Below are 20213 nucleotides of genomic sequence, written 5' to 3'. Positions count from 1 at the left end.
CTCGGTGGAGCGGTGCCACCAAAATCCCGCTTACGCTGCTTCGATTGCCCACTCGCAGTAGTGGGACCACCACTGCGGCACAACATGGGCACAACCAAAAAGCCGCGACACACACCGGCCGCCCCTATGGTTGACCATGCTCGACAGTCCCTTAGCCATTCAGGATGCAGAACATGATTCAGACTTGCCCTCAGCGAATCAGGATATAGAACAAATGCACATTAATATGCTATAAAAAAACACTGTAAAAAATTACACACACACACACACACACACACACACAGAGACACACACAAAATCTATGTAATAGCAAGGCTGCATAAAGTGAACCGCATTGTAGCGAGGGAACTGTATATAATGCCGAAAAATCCTAGAGCATTGGCAAAAGAAAACCTGTAACACATACTAACATCTCTGTTGAAACTGTGACAGTAAGTAAAACATTGAAAGACACTACAAAGGAAGGAACTGCTGTCCAAAAAAAAAACACTGATTGCTACAGTTTTGCAGTTGGCAAAAGAGAGAAAGTTTCTAATGATAAACTTTTCTGTGGACAGATGAAGTTGAGTTGTTTGGAAGGAATACAGAGGGCTTTGTGTGGGAAAGAAAAAACACCACCATTAATACCTCATTCAAACTGTGAAATATGGTGAAGGGAGTTATCATGGTTAAGGATTTCTCTCTGCCCAAGGGCCTGGGTGAAAAATGAATTTCCAAGCTTATCAGAACGTTTACCAGGACAACGACCATCCGTCTGCCAATTTAAACTGAACAGAAGATTGGTGACTCTACAAGACAACGAGATTATAAACCTCAACCTGATTGAGATGCTTTGGCATGACTCCAAGGGAGCGAATCAAACCAGACATCCCAAGAATATTGTTAAACTGAAACAACTTTGTTAAAAGCAATGTTCCAAATTTTTTGACCAATATTACAGGTCTGATCTGCAACCAAAGATCTGAACATGGATAAGACAAAGTATCTATTATTACAAAAAAGCTTCTTGTCAGTGTTAAAAGTAAAACTGTTACCTGCAAATTCCTTTGTTGAATCTCCTCCACCATGATGACTAGACACTTAGTGTAGTCTGTAAGATCTTGGTCACTTGTTTCTATAAGCCGGGACCCCTATGAAAAAAAAAAAAAAAAGAAACAAAAATGATTGACAATGATGTTAGACTCAAAACTGTAAAAACGCCTATCTGTATTTTTCTGTAAGGTCTGAAAAAGGGTCGGAAAAAGTCTGAAAATGTGTTTTAATTTTTGTAGCAAATATTATCAACGGTATTTATTTGTCATGCTTTAGCAATGGCACAGTAGTGTAGCTGTAGAGTGTTGGCGTCACAGTTCTGAAGACCGGGGTTCTAATCCCAGCCCCACCTGTGTGGAGTTTGCTTGTTCTCTCCATGCCTGTGTGAGTTTTCTCCGTGCACTCCGGTTTCCTCCCACATCCCAAAAACATGCCATTAATTGGAAACTCTAAATTGTCCATAAGTGTAATTGTGAGTGCAACTGTTGTCTGTCTCTATGTACCCTCCGATTGGCTGGCAACCAGTTCAGGGTGTACCCTGGCTCCTGCCCATTGACAGCTGGGTTACACGAGGCTCCAGCACTCCCGCAACCCTCGTGCGGATAATTGGCTAAGAAAATGGATGGAAGGATATTTTGTTCTCATCATGTTTTTTCCTGTTTTCAATGTTTTATTTCTTTGTAGTCAAATCCTTTTACTCATGTAAAGCACATTGAGTTACCTTGTGTATGACATGCACTATACTGTACAAATAAATTTGCTTTGCTTCGTGATTATGAGATGCATGCTAGGCTAAATCTGCGCATGCAGTGTGGGTCTGGGCATTTGTGGTCATTTCCACTCACCTTGTTGGCATAGAAATCTCGCACCTCAGGAGTAATGGAATCGAAATCACCGCTGATATAGTCAGGGCGGAAGCTGTATGAAAGGATAGCAAATGAGCGTGAGTGACAGAGAAAGAAACATTCCAAGGATTGCAAGAAAAAAAAACAGACAGAAAGTGTCCAGTAGGGATACAAAAGCATAGTAGAGGAGAGAAGAGAGGACATTAGGGGATGTGTCAGTAAACTGAGCTGAGCTGAAAGGGAGAGAGGCGATTCGCTGGGGGAAAACAGAAAGACATGGAGACAGACTGGTAGGTGACACTGAGCCTGGCTCGCTTCTACATGCGTTCGCTCAATATTACTCAGAATTACATCTATTCAAATCAACATATTACACATTGAAATGCAGTACTAAAAATAAAAATAAAAAATACAAGTAAAATAGATGCAAGAATGAAGTTGTAATCTTCTGAGGAGTCATGATCTTTCAAACATAAAGTCAATTTTTTAAGGATCTCTCTCTGTTTCTCAAGATGACATAATAATCCAATATTACCATTTCAATTTCCATCCATTTTCCCCACCGCTTATCCTCACTAGGGTAGCAGGTATGCTGGGGCCCATTACGGGCAGGAGGCGGACTCAATTGGTTGCCAGCCAATCACAGGTCATAGATAAACAAACACCCATTCACACACACATTCATAACTATGGAGAATTTAGTTTCTATTAACCTACCATACATGTTTTTGCAAGATGGGAGGAAACCAGAGTACCCAGAAAAAAAACATGCAGGCACAGGAAGAAAACACAAAGGCCACACAGGTGAGGCCGTAACTTAACCCTGGTCTTCAGAACTGTGAGGCTGAAGTGCTAATCAGTCAGGCACCGTGCCACCAATTAAAAAAAAAGGAAATAAAACACTTACACAGGTTAATGGACAAGCCTAATAAAGTGGGAACATCAGTCTGTTGCTTCACCTTTTCAGGAACATCAATCCATTTTCTTAGCTGCTTATCCTAACAAGGGTCGGAGGAGTGCTGGAGCCAATCCCAAGTGTCGTGAGGCGGGGTACACCCTGAACTGGTTGCCAGCCAATCGCGCAGCACATAAGGATGAACAACAGCCGCACTCACAATCACATCTAGAAGCAATTTAGTGTCCAATTAATATATGTTTTTGGGATGTGGGAGGAAAGGAAGTGGGAAGTGCCCAGAGAAAACCCATGCAGGCACGGGGAGAACATGTAAACTCCACACAGGGACGCGGGGCCAGGATTGAACCCGGTTCTTCATAACTGTGAGGCCTACACTGCACCACTGTGCTGCCTCTCAGGAACATACTGTCATGATCCTGCCGCTCCAGCCTGGGCTGTGCGGGTGTCCGCGCGGTTGCGCTGATTGGGAAGCGCACGCCTGCGCCTCATGCGGGCTGATTATTCTGTGTATTTATATGACCCCGATGACGACTGGTGCCCGCCAGTTCGTTGAGCTTCATGTCCCGTTCGAGTACTCTCGTATCCCTGATCGACAACCCGTGTGTACCGACCTTCGCCTGTTCTCCGACCAACCCCGTAAGCCTGACTCCTTTGACACTTCTGCCTGCTTTGATCGTTCTCCCGTGTATCGACTCCTGCCTGCCCGCTCACCTGCTCTCTTCGCCCGACGTCCCAACTACCGCTGCTGCAGCTGACTGCCTGCCCAATCCCCGACCACGGAATAATAAATGTTTCTCCCCGAACTACCTTGCATCGTTCGAGTCCTGCATTTGGGTTCTACTCCCGTTCCGATGGGTCGTGACACATACACAATCAAATTTTTTATAGTGGTGCCACTGTTCAAACCGTTCACTATATCATCTTTAATGAAACAGTTTTAACTTTAAAAGATGCTTGACAGTTTCTAAACCCTGCTCTTCTTGCAATAATAGAAATTATTAAAATATGAAAAATATTGCCACGTGACTTTAATGCGTGACTCGGTGGCACAGCTGTAAAGCGTTGGCTTCATAGTTCTGAGAACTGAAAACTAGAATGGCCTGTGCAAATGCATCATCGGCTGATACCATTCTAGTTCATTCCTGTAGATGGGAGTTGTGCACATTCAAAAGCAACCACCTACTGCTACAGCAAACACCTTTTCACTGCAGGGACATAAGCAGAATATTAGGAACAGTAATAGAAACCTAACTTCCACAAATCACACGGGAGGGGCAAATGGAGTAGTACTCATCAAGTTTCACTTTTTCACTGTTCAACATCCAAAATAATTGACAATCATCTGATATGTGAAGTGGTTAAAGAATGCCCCATTCTGTAAAATACCATCCCCCAACTCCCTGAACTTCCTGAACTTGTTGCACACTATTTGGGTATGCAAATCTGGAGGTTTTTGTTTTCAGGATTTGGATGAGTTGAAAGGGGGAAAAAAGATCTAACCGCTACCAAGTGGCACCGAGCAGTAATTCGAGATTTGTGTTCATTTTATTGCCATTAATCTATATTCATCCTCTCAAATAGAGACAGTGGTTAGAAATTTGATTAGTATATGTTTACAATGTAAAACTCTCCTTGTAAGTACATAAAATAAAGAGGATTACAACTGACAATTAAACTGCTCAGGGGGTTTGGGAGTAGGTGTGTGCATAGGTGTTGTGCACTGAATATTAATTTTACTCAACCAAACACACCACTGTTTCTGTACCAGATGCCTGCCCACAGTAAAGGAATTACTAAGGTCGGTTGCGAGTATCAGTCAAAAGACACAAGCATTGTATAGCTACCTCAGAGTAAAACATTTGTCATACGTACACAGATAATGTGTCTATGTTCATTACATTTAAGTGTTTATTTGTAAGAAGGCAGTCCTTCCTAGGTTGTGATTGCTGCTATCTCATGGTGTGCCCAGACAACATGATTTCATGGCTGGTTGTGTTCTGTATCTATGTATATTTGTAGATCTATTCATCTTGGGACCAGCTTCAGTTTGACATTGACAAACTCAGATGTGACGGAGAGGGAATGAACCCTTCCCCTCTGAAGGTCCTCTTTCATATAACCTCATGACAGATTACAGTTAGAATTGGATTTAAATTCACTCAGTCAGGTATTTTGCTGTGATAGCTGAAGATTCAGTAATAATTACAATGGATGTCCTAACAAGGACAAAGGAACAAGCAGGGATCACATTTGTTAACTCAACAGCAAGCGCAGGGAACGATGATACGGTTGGCTGAAGAGTGAGATACAAAGGGATTACTGAAACCACCACACCCTCTTTGAGATTCAACAAGACAAACTGAATGCCAAGGGTATAATATTTGCTGTTAGACCTACACATTTTCAATACATCAAGACAATGGACTATGTGCACGAGCACCCACAAGCACGTCTGATTGGAAAATTACAGTTGTGCTCATAATTTTACATACGCTAGCAGAATTTATGATATCTTAGACATTTTCCAGAGAATATGAATGATCACAAAAGCATTTCTTTCACTTCTGGTTGGTGCTTGGAGTGAAACTATCCATTAAACAACTATGTTAATTATTTTTAAACGTAAATCATAATGACAACAGAAACTACACAAATGACTGATCAAAAGTTCACATACCCTTGAGATTTTAGTCTGATAACATACACGTAAACTGACACAAATGGGTTTGAATGGCAACTAAAGTAGATTCATTCACACCTGTGATCTGCCTCTTTGTAATCAGTATGTGTTTAAAGATTTCGTGAGTTTTTGGGCTCCTGACCCTTGCTTTCTCTAGATTGTGGGTCATCGGGAAAGCAAAAGAATTGTCAAAAGTTCTGCAGGAAAAGATATGTGAACTGTATAAAACAGAAAAGATCAGATTAAAGATCTCGCTGTCCAGGGTTTCAGTCAATGAGTTCCTCAGTATGCTAAAATGTTAAATATTATGGCCACTATAACTCTCATTACAGTGAAGGCTATTTCTGGAAGGAAGAAGTCACCATGGTAAAATTCTACAGTGATGAAAAATGAAAAAGAGACTGTCAGAAGCCCGAACGTAGATGGAAAACAAATCTCCAGGGTCATTATGATATCTTTAAAGAAAAACTTAATTCTTGTAATTTCCAACTGAGCAATATAAGTAGCACCTACTTCTTGGATCCATCTTCTACTGCTTTTCTGGGTTGGGTCATGGGGGCAGTAGCTTTAGCAGGGATACTCAGACTTTTCTATCCCCAGTTACTTCATCCAGCTCTTCCAGAGGGATCCCGAGGCATTCCCAGACGAGAGACATAGTCTCTCCAGCATGTCCTAGGTCATCCCCTGGGTCTCTTTCAGGTGGGACATGCCCAGAACACCTGACCAGTGTGGCGTCCATGAGGCATGCGGCTCAGATGCCCCAGCCACCTCATCTGGCTCCTCTCAATGTGTAGAAGACGCGGCTCAACACTGTTTCACCATATGTTTAAGGGAGAGCCGACACCCTGCGGAGGAAACTAATTTCGGCCGCTTCTTTATCATCACCAAAAACTCTCTATGATCTCCAAAAACGATAATAATGCTTGAGCCTTTTTTGGCACAATAGACATGCTAACAAACCCTCCTGTGCTAGCTGAACTTCATCCCACCAACGCCTGCAATGACTTTGCCAAAATGTTCACAGAAAAAATCCAAAACATTCAACCAGTAGTTGGTACACCACCAGCAGGTTCAGTATATGGACCATGTCCACCAAAAAATGCTTTAAACGGCGTGACACAGTCTCAGCCTATTAACAGCTAAAACCTGGACCTTTATGTCAATTGAAGTCCTATTCTTGCTGTCTAGACATCCTGCCGGCAGATTTTTTTCAAAACGGTCTCAAAGATTTTAGTCAGATTTGTTACTGATTGTAAACGTGTCCTTAATGTCAGGTGTGTTTTCAGAGCCACTGAGCTGTAATCAAAACTCTGCTGAAAAAGGACAATCTTGACAAGACACAAATGAACATGTCCAGACTGATCTTAAATCTCCTATTTTTAAGTAAGATAATTAAAAAGGTCGTTTTCCAACAAAAAAAAAAATATTTTTTTTTAACCCAAAATGATTGCTACAATGCCTTCCAGTCATGTTTTAGACAGGGCCACAGCACTGAGACTGTTCTGACCAAAGTGTTCAATGACATATGCCTCAATACAGACAATGGGAAAATGTCCATTGTACTAGATCTCGGTCCCATTTTTGATACAGTTGACCAAAATATACTCGTCAAAAGACTGAAGAATTGGCCAGGTCTTTCCAAAATGTACTAAATTGGTTCAAAACACGGAAAATAGTAAGTACCTTGTGACAATACGTAACTTCACATTTGAGCAAACAAGAATGACGTGTGGAGTTCCCCAGTACTATATTCTGGGACCTCTTTAGTTTAATATCTATATGCTCCCACTGTCACAGATTATAAAGAAAACAAAATAAATTACCATAGCTATGCAAATTACACGCAGATATGTACCACAATGTCACCAGGAGACCGACCTACCTGTACCTGTTGGCCCTTGGTAAATGCATTGAGGAGACAAATGACCGGATGTGTCACAACTTTCTTCAACTAAATAAAAAAATGATAATAAAAAAACCAGGTAGGTCATCGTTTTTGGAACCAAAGAGAAACAATTACAGGTCACCACAGAACTGCAATATATATACCTTAGTACAACCAACCAGGCCAGAAATCTGGGTGTTATGATGAACCCAGACCTAAATTTGGAAAAAAACATCAAAGCTACAACAAAACCATCCTACTATCACCTTAAGAGCATATCAAGATTAAAAGACTCTCAGCAGGACCTAGAAAAACTACTACATGCATTCATTTTCAGTAGGCTTGATTCCTCTAACAGCATCTTTACAGGTCTACTAAAAAAGAAAAAAAAAAATTAAAGAACTGCAGCTCATTCAGAACACCACTGTTCAAATCCTCACTAAGACCAAAAAAGTCCACACCAGTCCAGCTCTGAGGTCTTTTCATTGGCTGCCTGTCCCTCAGAGGATAGACTTCAGTTTTGAGGCTGGTCTATAAAGCTCTGAATGGTTTTGGACCAAAATACATCCGTGACATCCTGATCCAGTATGAACCCTTCTGACCCCTCTGGGTATCTGGATCTTTTTTTTTTTTTTTTTTAATCAGTTCCCTGAGTCTGAACCAGACATAGAGAAGAAGTCTAGAACAAACTCCCAGAAAGTTATAGATAAGCTGAAACAGTGTATTTAAATCCGAGTTGAAGACATGTTTTGTGAGCTGCTTTTAACGTCATGTATAAGATCCAGATATTTTCTAAATGTAATGATATTTTGACTAGTGATTTTATATGATTTTTAATCTATTGTTCTTATCTCTTTTTGTATTAATCTTAAATCATGTTTGTATTTATGTTTTGATGTCTTTGAAAAGTACTTTGAATCATCTTGTTGTTGAAATGTGCGCTATAAATAAATGTGCCTTGCCTGGTATTGGGTACAGGTCCACTATGACAGAGTATTATATATATATATATAAGTGTGCCATGTGAAAATGCAAATATATAAACTTAGACTTACTGTTTATAAATTTAAATGAATAATACTGTCTGTGTGCAACAACATTTTACAGGTAGAGGACAGAATTTCAAAATGATGATGGTTGGTAGAGAAATTACTCTATATAGTTTATTCCAACACCTGGGCCTGCCTGTGCCATCTGACACATTACCTTCTCGGTTCTCAGCATTTGTTGCCTAGCAACTTAGCACTACATATATGAAGCCAATGGGCTCCAAGTGCCCATTTTAATTTGCCGTAAAAGCCTTTTAATTGCACACCCATGATCCAGTTGTTAAAGCCCCCATCTTATAATTCTTGATTGCCAGGCAATTTAAGATCCCAAGCTGTGCAAAATATCAAAGTATGCGAATTGGGAGCTAATGGTACAAAACCCGACATGGGCACAAGTGTATAGTCTACGCATGGTTCTAAAAGCAAAGCTGAAACAACCTTACTCATATTAATGTACACATGAAAACCACACAGCTGTCAAATTACATTCAGCCACGATCTTCTACTGCTGCACCCATCCCTTGACATTTTATCCTCCTGCAGATGATTTGATTAGATACTCAAATTAGACAAATGTCATTTTGCAATTAGAAATAGGAGCAAATACAAGACTAGAGTCAGAGGCGTGCCAGGGGAATCAAGGGGGGGCTCTTCCACCAACACCTGAGGCCTTATGAAAACTGTTTTAGATATAACAATTAGCCCGTCAATGATACTGGAAGAATAGTTTAGTCTATATTGCCAGTGTTTATCACACCTCTTGTTGTCAATCTTAAAACTATTCAAGGGCTTCAACAGACAGATGAGTGCGTTTTCAATTAAATCCAACTATAGATTTAGTTTTGAGAAGCTTTATGATAATCGAGTTCAGTCCTTGAGTGACTGTGATGAAAAAGAGAGCAGAATTTACAAGATACGGTACTCTTTTTAGCTCTACATGGCCACATTTTACTTACATTTGGGGGATTCAGTACACACTGAGCTATGGCTTTAGAGCAGGGGTGGGCAAACTTTTTGGATCGAGGGCCACATCGACTTTTAAAATCTGACAGACGGTTTGGGTCAGCACAAGATACGATACATACAAAAAATACACTAAAAGTCTGTTCACAAACATGAACAGCCAAACAACAGCAGCATCCTCTGTGCCATCTTCCAGATGTTTGGAAATTTGGTTGCACTTAATGAAGCATAAAGATCATCCAGTTTCAGGGACTTGAAAATGTCCTTTCACAGCATGTCACATTGGAGATCTATCAGTTCAAACTGCAACTCCTGTGGCGCAGTTTCCGGGTCGTGTGAGAAGAGACAAGACACAAGCTGAAGTGCCCTGTCAATTTTTCCAAAATGACAAAACCAACGGCAGAAATCCTTATGCAGGTCATTCAGTGATTCTCTATATTTTTTTGACACGTTGCGGGGCCTCTTTTAAGGTTGTCTGACATTTGCGTAGAAAATAAAAGCAGCTTGGTTTTGAAGGCTCTGACGTTTGCTTGCATTACATGAACAAGCTGTTTTTCCCCAGTAGTTTAACATTCATGTGTGTTAGTATGTCCACAGTAAAAGCTAAAATCACAAATCCAATCTGTGTCATTCAGCTCAGAAAAATTGTCAATATTCTCAAGTAGCTCAAAGAAATTAAATAATCTGTTTGACCTCCAACACACGTTGAGATGCTTTTCCTAAACTTAACCAGCAGACCTTATGTAAAGTAAGCCTGTTTGGTCGGTGTCATAATAAACTGACAATGGTGAAGTCCCCTTGCTCGAATAAAGTTAACAAATTCCACAACTAGCTTAACTATGTGGTCGAGCTAGAACACGGATTTACACAGTGATTCTTGAGGAGTGTAGAAAAATAACCTCCTGCTCAGGGTTGTCCCTGAATTCTCTTGAGTATCCCAACGTTTTTTCCTATCAGATTTGGTGTTCCATCGGTTCCAATGTTGGCGAGCATACTCCAAGGTAAATTGCGCTTCTGTATGACCGCTGACACGCTGTTAAAATAAATCCTGTCCATGTACTTTTCTTTCAGGGATTCCATATTCAAAAACTCCTGTTATCTCGAAATTCTCATTAATCCCTCTGATAAAAAATTAAAAGCTGGGTGGTGTCCTTTATATCATTGCCTTCGTCCAGTGGCAAAGAATATAATGTAAATGACTGCTTTTTTGTTTAGCTTGCTTGTTCAGTGTTTGTCAATTACTTCAATACGGCGAGTCACTAACTTACGTGATCGCTATTTTTTTTTCATCAAATTTCTTTTTGACCTCAGGGCATAAAATGCTTGCTCGATTTTGCTAGTTTGAATGCCAGTAAATAACTTGTCTTTGTGCTTGCTTCTAGGATGGAAGATGCTCAAATAAAGGTGTTTTGCTGAGCCTGCAAGCTAGCTAATAATAGCGGTAGCTGTACGTTCTAGTGTGGAAAGGTTGCTGGTGTAATTAGCATGCTATGTAGAAAAGTGACGGCTGATGTATTCTTTTAAAACCGCAACGGTTTCTTCATAAATAAGATATACATCCTTGGACCGGACTTGAGTAAAAAAGGTATTTAGGGGTCCATTCTTTCTTAAACATCCGGCAGTCACTGTCAACTTTTCTTTTCTTTCACATTGTTGTAGATGGGTTCTGATCTGACCAGTGGAAAAAAAGACCGATAACAGGAAATGGCTCGCCCTCCGCTAAATCAAGACACCGCACCTACTGTCCCACCTAGTGTTGAAATGCCCATTACTACAAGTGAAAATGGAATGAATGTAATCATTCACATCAAACCTTAATTCTCTACCAATCTTCGGCGGGCCGGATTAAAAAGACCAATGGTGTGGCCCGCTAGCCGTGGTTTGGCCATGTCTGCTTTAGAGAAACACATTTATATACCCAACATCAATGTGGAAAATGAGTGGCACCTTCTGAATACCATGATTTGAACGTCAAGTCAGAAGACTGGAGCGGATGAGGCATACTTAAAGAAGCTTGATTATAGAAGGTGGAATTATTTCATGCAAATACTGTGGAGAACAAAATAGTGATGTGATTTCCAAGCAAATAATCGCTGCCTGATGTGCACCATGTGCATTGTATAGTATGTAATCAAATGATATATTATACAGCAGGGGTGCACAGACATTTTTACCCCAAGTTCTACTTTTCAAGCAGCCAGCCTCTTGCGATCGACCGGAGATGGGGGGGCTGACGTTTTATTTTCTTTTAGAATGACCTAGTCACAAAGATCTACCCAATACAAAAATGTAAAACACATTTATTTTACAGTATATTGAGGATTCTTTATATGTAAATGTATGTTTGTGTGCCTTGCATAACCGCATGAGCCAAAATACCACAACACAGCATAATAAACTATAAACATTTTTTGTAACCATCTGAGTTCCCGTTGATGATAACTAAACACCATACGAGTGAAAATGCACACCTGGGCTGTGTCACTCACGTCAGTGGATTCGTTCAACTGCACTGAGAAACACTCAATCTCCTTCCACACATCAGCCATGGCTTCACAGCGCCTTTACAGCTGCAGAGATTTTATTGAAGAAAATATTTCCGCCTTATTTTTAAAAGATCGGAACAACCAGTTTTACCATCTTGCCGTCTTGGAAGGACTTTTTGTTATTAACGATGATGTGACGAACCTGGAACGATGCTTCGGTGGCTGCTTTCGCTTTCGCTATATTGTGTGAAAAGTGACTGCTGTGCGACCAATTGGGATTTTAGTTGGTTCACTTTTCTCATTCTCAGCTTGCTTTTCGGCGGAATGCCGATGTCGTATTTTCCATAAACAGTTCAAAAATGCCGCAACACATTTCACTACACTGACAGAGGTGGAAAATGCACTTCGAAAATGACATTGTGAAAAAAAGTTCGCCTGCCATTCCGTATGAAATTTATACGTTTTTGTCTTCTTTACTTCAGCATCCATACTCATGTTTGTTAAGATTTCTTAAGCGAGGGCTTTAAAATAGGGGGAAACTCACTGACTAGCGTGATTTCCTGTACTGTCATTGTTTGCACATGCGCAGTGAGCTAAAGGTCAGAAAAATACAGCTGCTGTCTTTTTTTTTTCCTTCGGCACAAAGTCGCGATCGACCAAAACTGCCTCGCGATCGACTCAATCGATGGATTGAGGACCAGTGCTATACAGGACAGTGTTCCCCCGTTATTAGCGGGGGTTCTGTTCCTTACACCCCTGTGAATAACAAAAATCTGCAAATAATGGATGCAGTATTAATACACACTGGTATCACTGTCAGCATGAGCGCCAGCATGTCTTTTAGCATGTGTATGTAAGATACAATTTGATAGCGCTCACGAGGCAGTGAGGAACAATTGCATCTCACATCTTCAAGGAGAAGAAGCTTACATTGGCCCTACACACTGCCACTTTAAACGATATTTACATGCTTCCAGCATGCTTTGCGGCACTGAGAACCTCCATGCTGCTGCAAGGCATGATAGGAGCATGTAAATATTGTTTAGAGTGCATGTTTTGTGTCAATTATTTCATGAGTCATTCTTTTCTTCTATTATTTGCTAGGTATGCTACTCTGTTTCCTGTGGTGTGATAATTTTAGTTTCGATGTGACAATGTGTGTACAACATCATCAGTAATGATCTCCCTACATGGGCTGTGTATGGGGTAATGTCATCTTCGGCTTACAGATCTGAACTGCAATTGTTCCTCACTGCCTAGTGAGCACCATCAAATGGTACCTTACATAGATGCTAAAACACTTGCAGCATGCATGCTAACAGTGTAACCAGTGTACTTGTATGCATTTCTTTTGGCTTGTCCCGTTAGGGTTCGCCACAGTGTGTAATCTCAGAAGAATGCTTGAATTTGTTTGGCACAATTTTTACGCCGATGCCCTTCCTGACACAACCCCTCTGCATTTATCCAGGAAGAGAGCTGGAACGTATCCCAGCTAACTTTGGGCGAATGCAAGTGTACTTTATTAGACAAGTCACACAACAACATTTGGAAATGTTGGAACTCAGTGTGCATATCGGGTGAACCACATTCTAAGGTGCCATCTTTAATGTGGCGCCTTACCTATTTAGAAGAGAATTTAAGACCTTTAGGATCATGAAAATACAGTAAATTAAGAGAAAAAAACTTCGAGATCAAAGTCTGCAAATGCAGGGTCGCAAACGGTTAAACGCGAAAGGGCAAGGGCACACTGTACTTTGAATATGTTATCGATACAAAAGACAAGGATGTGAATAAATGTGGATGGGTATAACCACATAATATTGGGAAAAGCAAAAAAGCAATCATATAACTGAAAGTAGAAGATGAAGAGAAAAACATCTATGGGTTGAATGATGATATTGATGTTTGGAATTATTTTATCTAAATTACTTTAAGATTTAGAGGTCAACAAGCCAACCATAACTCTGAAATCTTTGTTTATTTCACTGTGTAACTTCTTGTGCAAACATTCCATGCTGGCAGACTGGTATGCATAAATGATCGCTTGGTACAATATAAGGATATTGGTTCTGCAGAATAAGTTAGCATCATTTTCATTTCACAGAAATATCCCATTTATGTTTGTCCTTCAGAACACAATCTTGCAGGTGCGGCATCTCAGTGAGCAATTGAAATGCAATACTTCCCAAAAAAATGTGACAAAACTTCCATCCTCCCACCATGAATGCAGCAGCACTTACTGTTTCGCTCCCCTGTCTTTAGACAGCATCATTTGTCTGTCATAGTTCTTTGCTGAGCTTAAGTGGAGCAACCCTTTTATGACATGGTTTGTGTGGAAGTTAAAGTTTAAATTATAGTGTGCACTGATATGCAAGCACATGAAAAAACAAAATAACCCACTTTTGATACTTTATAGCTTTTACATGTGGTAGTCATGGGTGGATTTCTTAGGGATAAAGTGCTTAAGTGTGCAGCCACACAAACCTATCAACCTTCCTTTCTGGTGTATTTCTTTGTTGTTTGAGGTGCCTGGTTCTGAAGTGGCTCTGTCAGAGCAGACCACTGGCACTTAATCCGTTTTACTCATGAGATGGAAACATCAGTAAGGTCTATCAGACAAGAGTGATAATTTAGATGCCTGACTAAAGGTGGAACGTTTGTGGGATTAAATTCTAAACCAACTTCGACTACTAAAATACAGACTTGCTCACGTCCCAAAACAACTGCTGAAAACCAGAGGTCAAACCCTCACACACTCTTGTTAACACTGTATATGTTCGTGTGGAAGCCTGAACACTTTAGGGACCACAGAAGCCCCAGATCCATCTCTGTGCTAACAGCGGTCTTCCATTAGCCAGATACACATACATACAGCATTTGGGTACAAAAAGTGGAAAAAGAGCCCTGGTATGCATTTTGTTAGATATACATGCACTGCAGTATAATTATCCCAGTGTTCTGTTCTGAAACTGTACAGAAGTCATGCATTACAGCATGGCGTACACTATACACAGTGTCAGTAGAGCTGGGCGAGACATAGTGAAGCTCGAGTTGATGGAAAGTTTCTTAATGGTCGATATAGAAATAGGACATCAATTTTATTTGCTATACTTTTCGTTATTCCACAAGACTTGCAAGTTCAGTTTTTCAGGTCTGTCACTCTTGTAATGAGAGGCCAAATGGTGGGTGGTAAGGTCAACAATCTCAGTCCACTTAAATTATGTAGCCAAGTACATGATTCCCATTTACAAAGTGGGAAAAATTGATTTAAAGATCTGAGGGAAAAACATTCCATCCCAGAAACAATTTTCCTAGTACGAAAAAAGGGGAAGCATTGCTTAAAGGTCCACTGTCATGAAAAGCACGATTTTTAGTATGTTATTAATGGAAAAACGGCAGCCGGTATGGACCCATCTGCTTTTTCACCACAAAAAATGATTTTGACGTATATGGCTTTTTGTGACATACAGGGCAGTACTGCACTCAAGCGGTCTCGTCTGTTTATACTAGTTTTACCTCCTTGAAGGTAGCTTGTTGTTCCTTCGTGCTAGCCAAAATGACGGCTCGTTGTATAGCTGGATATTGCTTCAACACTCGGGAGGATGGATTCGTCTTCATACTTTTCCAAAAGACCTGGTTCGTCATGAAAAATGGATTGCACAGATGGAAAGGACGAGAGCTTTGTGGGTTCCAAATGACAGGTAGGTGTGTATACAGCTCCAAAAAAAAAAAAAAAAAACAATAGCTGGGCAGGGGGATGTAATCCGTAAGTCAGGGGGTGCTAAATATGTCGATGTGCGGATCGGAAGGCTTCCGTGCAGCAGCCGCTGAAGAAGGCCTCCACAGGCCTTGTGGATCGCCACCGGCCTTGTCGGCAAGGCTGAGCCGCCCTTGTGGATAGCCGCCGGCCTTGTTAACACGGCTTCGGCTGGGGTGGCTCGTCGCGGCGGCGGCTCATCTCTGCAGTGGAGGTGGAACGGACGGGGAGGCGATTTGGCCGCGGCGTCGTCGTTTCTTGCGGGTAGCGTTGTTTTTATCACCGCCGGGGAGGTGGATCGGACAGGGAGGCGTTTTGGCCGCCCTGTCGTCGTCGCCGCGGAGGTGGATTGGGCGGGGAGGTGGTTTGGCTGCATGCGGTTTGGCCGTGATCCGCATATCATCTAAATATGGCTCGAAAAGATAGTGTAATATTGCCCCGGTCACTTCACTCAGTTGTGAGATGTTCTCTTCTTCGAAAAGAGCTCACGTGTCAGAAGAGGCATGTTCATATCCCATAGTTGGTGGCACAGCATGTTTTCAATGGCGAATGTCCCAGTGTGACGTCACGAGGCGACCACTTGAATGTCGAATGAGACTTCCGCAACTTTGCGCATGGATGACGCGCTCTCTGCTCATATTCATTTTTTCATAATATCTATCTTTTTCAGAATATCTATTTTAGGATGTTTTTGGCATGACACTACAAGAATGTCAGGGAGAGTGTGTCGGCTGACCGGTGGAGTAGTCATACAAAGCAATGTACGTTACTACCTTGAAGACTGGGAGCTAAAAAGTACCTGATTGTAGACAAGCTATGCACCCGAACATCATATTGGCAAGACAATTGCACTAATCCTAAAAGATGCCATCAATTCTAGTAAGCTGAAGAAGGAGAATCAGGTCTGGTTACTGTTCTCTTATTTTGACACAATCCTTCAATACATTTTCTGTGCTGCTTATCTATCCATTAAATTTTAAAACACCAGCAAGGAAAAATAATTTCTTTGTAATGTCTAGTTGTTTAAAGGGCTACTGTCATGAAATGGATGATTTTTAGTATGTTATTAATGAAAAAACAGCAGCCAATATGGGCCCATGCGTTTTTTCACCACAAAACAGGATTTTGACATATACAGCTTTTTGTAACTCCCGCCATGAAAATCCTCTCAAGGGATTTGTTTTCAAGAAGAAGCAGGAAGTGACGTAAAGGACATAGGCACCCCCAAGTGGACTCATTTGTTTCCATGAGTTTTACCTCCGGGAAAGTAACTCGTTGTTCCTTCGTGTTAGCCAAAATGCCGGCTCGTTGCCTTGCTGGAAAATGTTTGAACACTCTGGAGAATGGATTTACACTTCATAAGTTTGCAAGAGACCTGGTTCGTCGTGAAAAATTGATTGCATGGGTGTAGAGGACGAGAGCTTCGTGGGTTGGTGTCTAAGCAGCTACTAAAAAAATAATAGTTTGGGGCAGACCACGTAATCGGTCTCTCATAAAGTAACAAAAGATCCAGGTACGAAATATGTCGATGTGTGCGTCGGATGCCGTCAGGCTGCTGTGTCGCTTCCCCAGCGAAGGGTCCGCTTTGGGCTCGCGGACAGCGGTAGCTCTGAAGAACCCAGCCGTGAATGACTCACTCAGCCGTGTGTGCACAGTAAAACGCCCCGGCTCGACAGTGTTCATCGTGTACTGCGGCATCTATGAACAACCCCCGAAAGCAGCACGGCCCGGCTCTTCCTCACTCGACCAACGCAGTAAAGCGCCCTGGCTCGATGGTGTTGTTCATCGCGTACTGCGGCGGCTGTGAACAGCCCCCTAAAGCAGCACGGCTCAGTTCCGTCATAAGCCACACTGGCCAGCTGCAATGAGCCGCGATGGCTCATCTCCGCCGCGGAAGTGGATCGGACGGGGATGCGTTTTGGCCGTGATCGCATATCATCTGAATATGGCTTGAAAGAATAGGGTAATATTGCCCCGAGGGCTCGAAACAATAGTGTAATATTGCCCCGGTAACTTCACTCGGTTGTATGGTGTTCTCCTTTTCAAAAAAAGCTTCCGTGTAGGAAGAGGCGTGTTCGTCTCCCATAGTTAAGGTGCACCCTGTGTTTTCATTGGTGAATGTCCGGGTGACATCACGGACGGAGGATGCACCCAATATGGCGACCACTTGGATTTCGTAGACTGACACTTCTGCAACTTTCCGCATGAATGACGCGCTCTCCGCTCACGTTTATTTTTTCGTATAGACATTGAAGTGAATAATGTTATATGTATTTTTCATGAAAATATCTATTTTAGAATGTTTATAGGGATGACACTTTGGCTTTAATAAACCTTCTGCTTCATAATGTAAAGCAATTTGGTCTTGTCTCTTTTTTTTTTTTTTACTATACATTTATAAACTTTAATACAGTACAATAAATAAAGTCACATTAAAATGTTGACAGTGGCACAGCTCAGCTGGAAAGCGTTGACCTCACAGTTCTGAGGTCGTGGGCTCAATCCCGGACCCGCCTGTGTGGAGTTTGCATGTTCTGCCTCTTGCCTGCGTGGGTTTTCTCCGGGCACTCGGGTTTCCTCCACACCCCCAAAACATGGAACATTAATTGGACACTCTAAATTGCCCCTAGTAGTCATTGTGAGTGAGGCTGTTTGTCTCGATGTGCCCTGCAATTGGCTGGCAACCAGTTCAGGGTCTACCCTGCCTTCTGCCTGTTGACAGTTGTAATAGGCTCCACCACTTCCCGGGACCCTTGTGAGGATAAGTGGCTAAGAAAATGGATGAATGGATGAAATATTGACATTAGGAAGAAAAATATCACGAGATCAGACTTAGGCCATATTGCCCAACAATAAGTGTCAGTATAGCTTAACCTCGACTAATAAGTCAATCTGAATGAACAGCATCTCTGCTTATTGAAGCTAAACAGTACAATCTATCCATTCATCCATCCATCCATATTAAATAAATAATAATAATCAAGTTAAAATTTCTTCAAAGGCACTATAAATAAAAGGGAGCATCTTATTTCAGCATTTGAAATGGAGACACACAGCCGCAAATGTTGCTTAGTATGCAACATGGAAGAAAACAGAAGGGAAAAACACATTTTCAAATTGTTTTGTGTATGACTAGAAAAGGAATGTGCTAAAGACAGGTCGGGAGTCTATCACGTTGAACACTAGTTAAGACATTGTGCTCATTTATACATTGAAAAAGAAGACTTATCCACAACAGGGTTCATACTCAGTCGGACCCAAAAAATTTAAGGGCTTTTTAGGGCCATTCTTAGGGGCTGACACGAAAAATTTAGGGCTGAAACGGAAGAAATTTAGGGCCGACACGAAAAATTTTGGGCCATCGTGGGAAATCAAGAGTAAGGAAAAAAGACTCACCCAATGGTGCCATCGGCTGTTCTTGGTTCATCAAAGTACCTGTGACGGTGATCACCTGTCGCCCCTTATGGTAGTTCTCATTGATATGACCATTGTCAACGTCTTCACATAACAGTATAGAGAAAAACTGATTCTAACTACAATTGCAACTATATAAACAAATGTCTTCTACTGATGTCTGTCTCAGCACCCCTACTCTAGCTCCTTGAGCCTACCCAGTGCCTCCTCTATTTGCTGCTGCAGAGGTGCCCAAGAGGCTCTCTTGTCATTTGCTCTGCCTCTGAGTGCATTGGGGTCGGTGATAAACCTCAGCTTCCTCTTTTCTTCTGCCTGCTCACACAGCCTGTCAGCCTTCTCAATAAGCGTAGATATGTCAGTCTCTATTCTGGCTTTTTTGGCTTTGAGGCAGTAGAGATGAAAAGTGGGCAGCGATGCCAAATGTAGCCAGGTAAGAAGTCTTCCTTTCCCCACAGTGGTAGTTTTTAGCAATGTCACTGTCTAGGAATATGACTGCAAACACTTTCGAATTATTTTCACAAGATTTGTAACTGTAATGGCTGGAGATCAATTTTAAAGTCCACATGATCTCTGCCTTTAACGAGTCCGCCTTCGTGTATTGAACTACGTTCATAGAGCCTGACTTCTGGCTGGTTGAAGTCGATGGCTGGACAACTGTAGGTGCGCATGCACTGCTAGTACCACTGCCTGAAGTTGATGCTTCATTATCTTTATATTTTAGAAACAGATTCATACCAACGGAAGATGAGAGAGTCTTCGCCAAATCAGCGTGTCTCCTTTTTTTCCGGTGCGACTCCAGCGCTTTGACACCCATTTTTCCGAGCTGGTAGCTCTGCTTGCACAGATGGCAGTAAAACATGTGCCGATCTTTTGCATCTCGACGAACCCAGCTTCCAAACTCCTTACTTTCAACCCAAGCATCTTGAAAAATGCACTTCCCCATGATACAAGTTGGATCGATGAAAGACGTAACGAAGACGAAGTGAAATGCCAAATCACGGAAACGAACAATGGAATATCAACGACAAGATGGCGACTCGTTGTCAACACGGTGACTTCCGTTGACAATTTCCGTCTGTTTTAGACGCCAGACGGATCGCTATTTTTTTTAAATAAAAGATAAAAGATTTTTTTTTCGGGAGAATTTTGGCGGTAGAGGTCGTCCCTTTGATTTTTTATAATTTAA

General features: G+C 41.6%; 1 protein-coding gene across 11 annotated transcripts in view; it reads right to left on the bottom strand.

Annotated features, from left to right (window-relative positions):
- The window catches only part of tpk1 (thiamin pyrophosphokinase 1), a 108420-nt gene that overhangs the window by 38069 nt on the left and 50138 nt on the right, over window positions 1-20213 (bottom strand). For all 11 annotated transcript variants that reach the window (XM_061805160.1, XM_061805162.1, XM_061805169.1 and 8 more), the window contains 2 exons: window positions 1878-1950; window positions 1035-1130 (listed from right to left, as the gene is read on the bottom strand). In XM_061805160.1, the coding sequence (XP_061661144.1) occupies window positions 1035-1130; window positions 1878-1950 (169 nt within the window). The remainder of the gene's footprint in view (window positions 1-1034; window positions 1131-1877; window positions 1951-20213) is intronic.

The sequence above is a fragment of the Syngnathoides biaculeatus genome, chromosome 19, assembly GCF_019802595.1.
Source record: "Syngnathoides biaculeatus isolate LvHL_M chromosome 19, ASM1980259v1, whole genome shotgun sequence".
NCBI classification, from domain to species: domain Eukaryota; kingdom Metazoa; phylum Chordata; class Actinopteri; order Syngnathiformes; family Syngnathidae; genus Syngnathoides; species Syngnathoides biaculeatus.
Note: the sequence above shows the minus strand (reverse complement) of the source record. Positions and strands in the feature narration are given on the sequence as shown.